The following is a 10,552-nucleotide window of genomic DNA, read 5'->3' on the forward strand; positions in this document are numbered from 1 at the left end:
TTAAGTTAATGTATTTTTTTTAAAATGCTGTTGAACATATTGCTTATTTCAGTAACTCCATTCAGAAAGTGAGAGACATGTGGTATGGCATATTATTAAATATGTAAATAAATACGTGCTTCATGCAGAAATACTGATTTATGCTCTTAAACAAATACATTTGGTATTACATATTGATAAATGTATTCTACATTTTAGTAAAGAAACAAGTTGTTCATTTAAATTTCACTCTCTCTCACATGTACAATCCTGAGCCTTCTCCACACACCAACAATAATTTCTTCATATTCTGTGTGCTGTTCATGCACACATGCATACATACAGTTTTTCTTAAGGCCTGGAAAATCCAGTCAAAGTTGCTTCCTCTGTGTTTACTCCTGTGCCAACCTTAAGTAGGAGAGACCCATCTAATATGGCGACGACGCAGGATGCGCTCCAGCAGGTAATGAGGCATCTACTCTTTATGTCTATGACCCCGCCTTTATCTTTGGTGTTTGGTTTAGGATTTTATGTATATAGCTTGGGGTTTTATATGGTTTTTAGTATACCATACCCACATTATTAATAAAGCACTTTCAAATAACAAAGGTTGTCAAAGTGCTGCACATACAACTGAAAATAACAGTGAAATTAAAATAGACAAGTAAAACACAGACAAGTTAAAATAGAAAAATCAGATAGAAATGTAAAAAATAGTTACAATTAAAAGTAATTACAAAGTAATGAAAAAAATAGACTCAACCTCTTAGGATGTGTAAACATGTTTCCGCAAACAGGTGTGCTTTAAGAAGAGTCTTCAACTATTAAGAGTTAAAAGCAAATAGAGAACTTTAAAACTGATCCTAAAACTTACAGGCAACCAATAAAGAGACCTTTTTTTTTTACGGTTAAAAGTCTTGCTGCAGTATTTTGCACAACCTGCAGGCGCCTTGTGGATGCCTCACTATCCCCAAGATAGAACGAGTTACAGTAATCCTGCCAGGATGTTACAGAAGAATCACCGTTTCAAAAAAATGCCTTGATATTATGGTTGTGTTTATGGTTAGAGGGTTTTAGATAGTTTTTATACTTAGAACAACATGTACACCCCTGGGAGGGTTTTAGTGGTTTTAGCCACTTATTGAGTCAGTATTTAATGTGCCTGTTTACATCACTTGCCGTTTTGCTGCTGGAGAAGACACTGCTCCTCCGACCTCCATTTGAACTTGCACTTTATGTAAATAGCTATTGTTCCTTGTTCACCACAAAGCTTAATTGGAAATAGAGTCCCATCAAGGACTCTAAACTACCTAATAAGATCATTAAACACACACACACTGGATAATACCTCATACATGACTCCATGTAGAAATTCTACCAACTAGGGACAAGTTATAAATAGCGCAGTGAATAGCTCAGAAAGCCAAAGAGATTCACTTTAAAACCTTGAATGGAATTTATCCGTCCAATAACTTTGTTTCAATTCCAAAATAGTTTTTGAATAAAGTGTTTTTTTTGTGATGCAGTTGAAACAACTGATCATTTATTTTCCATTGTATATATGTTGAGGCACTCTGGACTAATAATTCTACATATTTGTTGTTACTGTACAAATGTACTGCTGCTCCTTTGTGTCATTTTGACCACCTTGTTTCGTTGAGAGTGAAAATGCCAAACACACCTGTGTCCCATTGTACCACTAACTAATCACATGAAACTGGTAGGGGACATGGCTAATCAGGCACACTTTGGACATTTTAAATTCAGGCTGAATCTACTTTTGTTCCCAGCAGTCTAGGCATTAATAGATTTGCATCAAGTTATTTTGGGGAACAGAAAATTTACTGGGTTATACAAGCTGTAAAGTATCTACTTTACGTTGTAACATATCTTCAGTGTTGTCCCATGAAAATATTTTCTAAAAATGCAAGGAGTGTATACACTTTTGAGATACTGCACAGTAAATGCTATAAAACCTGATACCCCCGCCATATTTGGATGCATAAAACAAAATATGCCAAATTACAGCCCAGCGGTTTGTCAGGAATTTCTAGAGATAAAATATAACTTTAGACTATTACAGTCTTTGAGGCTGGAAGGCCTACTTACCATCACCTTGATCTTTAGCTACCTGTATGATTAGCTGTGAGATTCTAGCTGGGATTCCAGCCGGATCACTCAAACCTTACTTCCAGTCAGAAGAAAACTTGAATAATTTTAAACTTAATGAATACATTTGGGCATAGTTGTATATAAATGTAAAAAAAAAATACCCTAACGCAAAAAAGTCAAATTGCAGCAGACACTTTATTTTACATTAAAAATATTACAAATGACTTGACAGACCGCTCACATCCTTTCCACAATAGATAAGACAAGGACACTTTGATACAACTCAAGTATTTTCTAAATTGGCTGCAAGGTAAGATTATAAAACAGGTTTGCCACATTCTTAGCCAAATCACATGCTAGCAGACATTGCCAATTTGTCAACAACATGAAATTTCTCACACTTCTGACTGCTGCCCCATATGAGCTTAGGCAGAGAACCCATTGTGTCCAAGAGAGACATGTCAACTGCATCCACCCAGGAGACCGGCAGCATTGTTCAGACCTGGGTGCCTACTGACTTGTAATGTCTCTGGGGAAGAAAATTTAATAAAAGAAGCACAGGTCTCTCGGGAGCTGGCTTTGGCTGCAGCACTAGCTAGAATATGCATGATCCTCAGCAGAGTAGGCTCACTGAAAAAGTAGCATGACAAGTCAATTTAGAACAAACGATTGCAAAAAAAAAAAAAAAAAAGTAAGAGTTAGGGCTGGGCGATAAATCACTTTATTCCAATTTACATTTTTTTAAATAGTTAATTTGTAAAAAAAATCTGGATTTTATTTTGCCAATGCACTCATTGGGCTGCCATGGAGATAATAGCTTGCAATGCTAAATACATGTTTAGGAAAATATGCAGTCAAAATATCGTAAAGGGTAAACTTTTTATCATAATACGAGGCACTTCAAGTTCCTCATTTACTTATTTTTTAAGTTAGTTTAAGTTACATAAGTGAAACCAGTTCTTAGATCATTGTGCAATCCCACTTGCAGCAAACAGTTATATTTTTCGTTGTTTACAATGGCAGGGTCGTCATCCTGTTTCACAAGCACGTTTCACAGCTTGTATTTCGTTGCACTTTGAATTCAGGGCAACTCCCAGATGAAATGCTTAGCATATAAGCAAGGTTTTAAAACAATGTATTTAATTTGTATTCGTGAAAGAAAAGCAGGAAAAAAAAAAAAAAAAGATTAATCGAATTTTTGCAAAATAGAAGAGATTTTATTTGAAGCCGTATCGCCCAGTCCTAGTAAGAGAGTGTGTGTAAGAAGTATAATAGAATATTGACAAAATGAACACCTGCCAACATGGATGCTTGAAGCCAGACACCAGGCAGCCTCTCCCTCTGCCGTCGGACACTCCTGTAGGACTTGGCGGGCCAAGCAGAGGGCTGCTCCTGCCAGCTGAACGGGCAGAAACACCACACACTGGCTCTCCAGCAGAGACAGCTCCAGCAGATAACGAGCCATCCACTCCACCTAGAGGCGTATGCGACACTTCAGACTTCACCGACACACAAACAGCAGGTTTGCGATGACAGGATGTGGGATTTACCGCAGCACTACAGCGAGCGACGGAGGCGAACAGGAGGAGGAAGTACAGCGGGGGACAGTAGGACAGATCGAAGTTGAGCACACACAGAACTTTACGTTCCATTCGCAGAAGCTGGTGTTTGGTGTAAGTGTGATCCATCAAGCTGAGGAGTCCGGACACCTGGAAACGTCACACGATAATTTTAAACTAAAAGCCAAAGACTTAATAAAACAGGCCTCTGGTTCCAGCCAGTTTTATAACCAATGAGCCATCGGTTTAGAAATGTTAGCCCACCGCAGCCTCACAGAGGCCAGGGGTGGGACGGCATACCTCTGGAAGGAGGCTCTCCACTTTCTTTGATGCGACGAAGAGGCAAACCATGCCAAGGAGCTGCAGGTTGGCTGTGGTCACCTTCAGCTGTCGCAGGGAGCGGTTGAGGAGGTGTATTGCCAGATAGAGGGTCTCTTCGTGGAACTGCAGCAGTTCCTGACAGGAAATAAATGCTGCTTTTATTATTAACAGATCAGTGGTAAACTTATGTTTGTCCTTTTTTTTTTTTTTACAAAAATCTTCAATTTCTGTCTGTTAGTCTAGATCAGTGGTTCTCTAACCCATTATGAAATCTACCACTTAAGTAAATTTAAAAGTTTTTCAGTTAGCAACAGACTTTCTAAGACATAACTGGACTCTTTGGTGGAAATAACTCACATTAGTAATTGGCATTAATAGGTGATGTAAATTGTGTATTTATTCATGTTCTCAACATTAAACTTACAAATTTGCAGTTGGGAAAAATTAACAAAAAGTCGCTTTAAGTCAGAATCCTGAATGGGAAAGGTCACTCACCATCTCCAACCCAAAAATCCAAAATGGCCACCTTGCATATAGGAACAGCAAACTGGCTTAAATCATAGGCAACCAGACTTGTGCTCAGTTTTTCTGATAACTTTTGGCACCCATCCAGGAGTCCATGTCGATTCTGGTGGCTCACACTTGAGAAACCAGTACTGCTGTTTTTAAAGGACATGGAAACATTTTCAGAGAAACTTAGTGAAAGGCCTGTTGCCTCCGATTTAAGCCTTTTTGCTGTTACCGACAGCTGAGGTCCTGTTTCTGACGGTTTGCATCTTAATAAAGAGCAGTGACAAATACACCGTTCCAAATCTCAAGGAGCAAATTGCTGCAGTACAAAAAAAATAATAAAAAAAAAAAAATTTAAAAAAAAAATGGCTAGCTAACGGCCTGGTCCACTGGGTACCTTGATATCAGTCCTAATGTTTCATTCCATTGCCTCGGAAAATGAAAATAGGAGCTGGGAATGGGGTAAACCAGAGTGAACTGCGTTCCAGTTAATACAGTCGGAGAGGTCGGGATTCCAAAATGAAAAACACATTTTTTTTTTTAGGTTTCCTTTATGGCAACGGCCAGGAAAGCTGATGTTTTGTTTATAGTACCTCCTATAGACGTCCTTTAAAAGCTGTACTTTCCACATGCAAACGTCACTTTTAATTTGCTCGGATCAGAGTTGAAGCCGCTACATGCAACATTGATTTTAGACACTCTTACAACTGTTTAATAAAATAAACATGTTTTATCACAGCTCACTGTTGTTGACGCACAGAGCTGCCATGTTGGATCTGACAATCAGCCTTAAAAAAAAATTTAAAAAGCGGCCGTTAGTTGATTTTTCAATCAGAAGCCGGGATTTCCGAGTTCCAACTGCGTATGGAACGCAACATAACTCCTGGATCGGACTTGTAAGGTCAACATGTTACACTTGCACATGTTTACCTTCACTGTAACTGACTGAATATATTTCTACCTACCTGGTAACGGCAGCTCAAGTACCAAAGTTAGCCAATCATACCTCTGGATTGATGCGAAGCTGGTAACCTACGAGTAAGATCTGGTAAGCTTTTGTTGTCGATAAAGGAAGCAAACACTCACATGAACCTGAATGATCCAGTCTACGAGGACAGCTCGAGTAGCATCAGTGAAATGGCGGGGGAGGTCAGCATTGGGAAAGGTGTTTCGTATCTGACTTCTCTACAGTGTGGAGAAAAGAACAGAAAAAAGCCCCGGGGAAACACCTCTTCAACATAGCAGCTGCTGTTGAGCAAACCAATTGTTCCAGCCCTCACAGGGGCCCGAATTCTCACCATCATGTACAAGAACATGTCCCAGGCATACGTTCCATCCCAAATAAGGTCCAGTTTCTCAAGTGCCATCTGGACTTCGTGTCTCAGTAAGCTAGGAACCAGGGCATGTAGGTTGTTTAGCCCCTGCAGGCCATGAGTGTAGAGCAGCACTGGAGTCTCCATGCAGCCATCTGCTGCACAGGATGGAAAAGATCATTTCACCTCTTTAAACGAGAAATGGGAAAACATTCTTGTATGGAGCCTTTGGCTATTTACTTTTAATTTATAATTCAACCTACACAGAAATTACAAAATTGTTACATCTTTTTTAAAGCATTTGATGGGGTGAAATGCATAACTGAAACCAGGTCGTCAAATCCTTCATAGTTAAAACAGGAAAGTCGTGTCAATGTTATCAGGACCTAATGTGTTCCCCAACACCTAGAGGTGGACAGCTTGACCCAAATCTTGCAAACGAGCTTCGGGAAATGTCTAAAAATTGAACGCACAGCCGGCCTTGCATGTCCTGCCGTCCTCATGGAAACCCATGATGATGCCTTCAGCGGTTTGTGTAGATAGCCTCCTTTCCTGCGAGGAAACAAACACCGTGCACATGACTAAAAAAAAAAAAAAACTTACTTGGATGTTGGGCTGCTCAGATTACAAAGCTGTCAGCTGGTTTGGTTCAAAGCACAAGCTGAGTGTGGGGAGGGGGGGAAACAGGGGCTGTGGAGACACGCACAGCAGCCGCTGCTGGATGAAGGTGCTAACCAGCACAGGAGGCCATACCCATCTGCGCTCTGGTTCCGTTCTGACTGGGGCCGTCCTGGACTCCTCCACTTCCACAGGCTGACAGCGATCCACAGAGCCACAGGCATTGGTCCAACTTCTCAGTGGAGCTCTCCTCTCATCCGCCTTAGGGGGCAACAGATTGTCTCTGCTGATAAATGCTGATGATCATGGACATTTCTTTGAATGCCTAACTAGTAGTCCTAGCATCGTCTCCATTTAATGAAGTTTTCAGGGTGCAGCTCTGGCCATGTTAATCAGAGCCTCCCCAACACCTGAGATCACACAGCAAAAGCCTTTCCCCCTGATGGCCCACTTTAAAATTTAATTTTGAGTTATATAAATAAATAAATAAATAATAATGTCATGGCGGGTCTTGGAAAGACAGGGGCGCATTGATTTAACAAGTTTTAATGATGAGCTTATATTTCGTTTTACTGGCAGATAGGTTTAAGATTGCTCCACAACGAGGGCTGTTAATTTAGTGGGTCGCTATTTATTCTTCACAGCACTTAGAGACTAAACACTGAGCTGATGGCGTTGGGTCTGATGAACACATCCCTCACCTTCTTGTGTAAGTCCAGCAGGGGCTTGGAGTCGCAGAACCCGCTTCTGGCCATGTTGGCAGCCGGAGGCAGAGTTCCCGAGCCGGGGGCCGCTGCAGCTACTTACCGCGGCTTTCAGCGGAGGCCTGGGGGGCAGAAAGGAGCCACGCTGCCCTGAGCGCCGCTAATAAAGCCAGCTGGGAGACACTGATTGGACCGGCACCGGGACCGGCACCGGTACCGCTGCCGAGCTGAGCAGCTTCCGCTCAATGCCAGCAGCTTGAAAAAATGTAAAAAAAAAAAAAAAAAAAAAAAAAAGTTCCTCAAGTATGATGTGGAATAATCTTTACCTGATAAAATACGCCTATTAAATAGGCGTATTTTATCAGGTAAAGATTATTCCACTTTTAAATAATTTAAAAGTGCAAAACACCTTCCTCTTTTAGAAAGTATAAAGATGTTCAATAATAAACTTTATTTAAAGTTATAGTGTGTCCCCATAGTATTTTTTTTTTTTTTTTTTACTTTTTCCTCATTTGCATCTTTAACCTAAAATTCCTTCAATGTATTATTAAAAAAAATTAGTTGTGAGAACAGAGATTTTAACATTTTGGCAACAAATTCATGAAAGCAGTTTGCTAAGAGGACCAATGCAGACAGGAGTGCATAGTTTAGAGCCAATCCTGTTTCCTCCTGCTAAACCCCCCCACTAGATAGCAACTAGTCCTGCTGAATATTGGACTTCTAGGATAAATCAGTGCTGCATACAAGATATAATTGTATCAATTTGTCTGAAACTCCTTTTTTTTAAAAAATAGCATTTTGAACACCACCTGAATTGGGAGTTGGGTCACTTCTTTTACACCATTTTGTGCATTTGCTGTTGTCCTGCAGATCTTCACCAGGTATGAAACTCTGCCACTTGCTGTTTTGTGCAATTTGACGGGTTGTACCCACCAGAGGGATGTTCCAACTTTGCAGCTGATCTTTTAGCCATTTCTATAAGCTGCTCATGATGTACTGTGAAAAAAGTATGTCCTTCAAATAAGGAATTTCTATAAGCAGTAGATTGCTTAAATGTCTTTAGTTTTATCAAAGGGCATTATCCATCTGATTATATACGAATCAACAGACAAGCATCAGAACCAAAACAAATGAAGAAAAAGGTCCAAAAACATTAAACCCCTACATTAAATTGAAGTTTGAATGCTTCCAAGGTAAAATGTCTCCATCATTACTGAAAATACATAACAGCAAATAAACATTTGGATTCTAATACTTTTTTCATATTTAAGATGACACAAGTGGGCAGCTATTGTGATTCAGTGTCATATAAACAAAATGAACAGATTCCCAACTATCTAATGACAAAGCATAGAAGACACGCAGACAAGCTTTGATCAGTAAAAAGGTTTACTGGCACATTATAGTTGCAAATATAAGCTACCATACTGTAGCAGGTTTTACCCGTTACATTGTAAAGTCTTGAAAGGGGGGTGGATATTCCAGCTAGGACCAAACCCTCCCTTTAAAATAGCTTTTTTTTCATTGCTATCTGGACACCAATTAAAAAAAAAAAGAGAACGTCTCTGTAACAACAGAGTCAGGTATGACATTCCTGACCGTTGATCACATTCAAATATACAGAGAAACGTGTGTCAACCATGGTAAAGCTGCAAATCAAACAAAAAGCTACAGACCTCCCCTTTCTACTAAATGCTGCATTTACCAACAAGCTCCTTTCTTTCTTTTTTTTTTTTTTGGTACTATTTACACAATGAAGAGGCACTTGTTGTGCCGGTGTGCGCCTACAGGAGAGGTCATGGGTGTCTACTTGCATGTTGAGCTGTGAAGCATTGCTTAAAGCGTGGCCAACAGAGAGGTTCGATCTATGGCTTCACCGCCAAGTTTAAAGAGTCCAGGCAGCATCCCCTTGTGGCCCTGTTGGCGATGAAGGCAAATCCACAGTGGAGTCCATCGGTGCAGTGGTTCTGATGACGGGGCACTGCCGGAGCAGCGCTCCAGGACAGAGAGCCAGTGAGAAGAGGTGCCGGAGTTGTTCCAGCGTAAATCGGAGCCACTTGATCGCGGTACGGTCAGCAGGAACTGAGGCCAGGTCATTGCTGTGTTGAAAAACCTGCTGCTTTGTCCTGTGTTTGAATCACTGCTCTCACTCAAGCATTCCCAACTGGCACCCCCATTCACCCCATCACGCATGCAAACTTTCACCAACAAACGGGCAGAACTAAACATTACAAACATAAATCAATGGGACAAGAGGGATACCCTTGAGAATGCCATTTTATTTGTGATAATAAAAAATGAAACCTGATTATGTCAATAATCTGCATAGTCTGTGGGAGAAAGTATTAAACTGTCTGATTATTATTCTCTGTCCTCCTGAGCTATTAAGTTTAATCGCTGTTTATTCAAATCCTATCAGAAAAGCAATATGAAATAAATTTAGATTTATTGGGGTCAGTGAAATGTAGCACAGTTCAAGTTTCAACAGTGCTTACTTTTCAAATGTATGGAAAATTATGTTCATTACAATCTCTCCATTCAATTTGACATTTCCTAATTGTACTTTAAAGTGTTTTTGGGCTAAACTGGAGCGAAAGCAGCAATTCTCAGACGGCATCCCCTTGAAATGGAAAAACGGAGTTAGAAAATAAAAACAAGAACATAATGAGAGCGGTTCAAAAAAAAAAACTTTAATATATTCATATTTTATATAATGTACTTAAAATGAGACAGGTTCACTCTTCCGAAGTTTGTGAAAACGATGGACACAAAGAGAGGAAATGTCAACAAACACAAACACAAACAGAAAAAGAAATGCTTCGACGTTTCTTTCATTAACACTTATAGAATAAAGCAAGATCTCCTCCAGCGTCCCCCGAATAAACGTTTGTCAGTTGGAGCACTTTTCAAAACGCTGCCCACAGCTTCTCTCCATCATGTGCCTTCGTGACTAAAAGTATGCAGGTTTTCTATTGAAACTAAATGATACAGCCGACGTCTCGGCGGATGAAGTAAAGGCGGGTCCAACGGGTCACACGGAAATGTAAACCGGTTGCTTCAAACATACAACTACAACAAAATACAATACTAATCAGGCTCTGAATATGAGAGGAGGAAAGAAATGCCTAAAAAGGTTTTTTTTTTTTTTTTAAATGGGGGTAAGTTGACCTTGCACTGACATTTAAAGAACAAAACATGGCTGCCAAACTAGTTGTGGAGGAAGGTTTCCAGAACTGAGGACAGAGTAATTGCTTCAAAGATATATAGCCACGTTATGTGCTTAAAAAAAAAAAAAAAAAGATAAAATAAAAATAAAATAAGGTTATATACACCAAGCCTCCATGTTTTAATGGTCCTTTTTTTGTGGATAAAAAGGGCCACCGCATTGGGCGAGATTAGCAGATATGAACAGACGACCGCGCCATCTAGCGACAGT

At 40.0% G+C, this 10,552-nt stretch overlaps 1 protein-coding gene across 5 annotated transcripts; it reads right to left on the bottom strand.

The window, feature by feature from the left end:
* Positions 1–2,273: 2,273 nt before the first annotated feature.
* ccnp (cyclin P) lies at positions 2,274–7,256 on the bottom strand. Of its 5 annotated transcripts, none has more exons than XM_021308777.2 (9): positions 7,114–7,256; positions 6,548–6,673; positions 6,268–6,346; positions 5,780–5,949; positions 5,568–5,666; positions 3,951–4,106; positions 3,642–3,800; positions 3,387–3,565; positions 2,274–2,721 (listed from the first exon to the last, which is right to left on the bottom strand). In XM_021308777.2, exons 1-9 carry the CDS (start codon positions 7,165–7,167, stop codon positions 2,553–2,555), a joined length of 1,191 nt encoding a protein of 396 aa, XP_021164452.2. In that variant the 5' UTR covers positions 7,168–7,256; the 3' UTR covers positions 2,274–2,552. The 5 variants fall into 5 exon arrangements, with proteins under 5 accessions (XP_021164452.2, XP_021164451.2, XP_021164453.2 ...); XM_021308776.2 differs by having other exon boundaries at positions 5,780–5,952; XM_012882843.3 differs by having other exon boundaries at positions 2,568–2,721; positions 3,391–3,565; positions 5,780–5,952.
* Between the last annotated feature and the right edge of the window lie 3,296 nt (positions 7,257–10,552).

This window comes from Fundulus heteroclitus, chromosome 18 (assembly GCF_011125445.2).
Source record: "Fundulus heteroclitus isolate FHET01 chromosome 18, MU-UCD_Fhet_4.1, whole genome shotgun sequence".
Lineage (NCBI taxonomy): Eukaryota > Metazoa > Chordata > Actinopteri > Cyprinodontiformes > Fundulidae > Fundulus > Fundulus heteroclitus.

What these genes read in the sequence shown, in the direction of transcription:
- ccnp (XM_021308776.2), bottom strand. Translation starts at nt 7,167, where the DNA reads ATGGCCAGAAGCGGGTTCTGCGACTCCAAGCCCCTGCTGGACTTACAC. An exon ending in ACATGTTCTTGTACATGATG is followed by an intron (nt 5,667 to 5,779) that starts GTGAGAATTCGG and finishes TCCACACTGTAG; the next exon opens with AGAAGTCAGATACGAAACAC. An exon ending in TGGAGAGCCTCCTTCCAGAG is followed by an intron (nt 3,801 to 3,950) that starts GTATGCCGTCCC and finishes TGACGTTTCCAG; the next exon opens with GTGTCCGGACTCCTCAGCTT.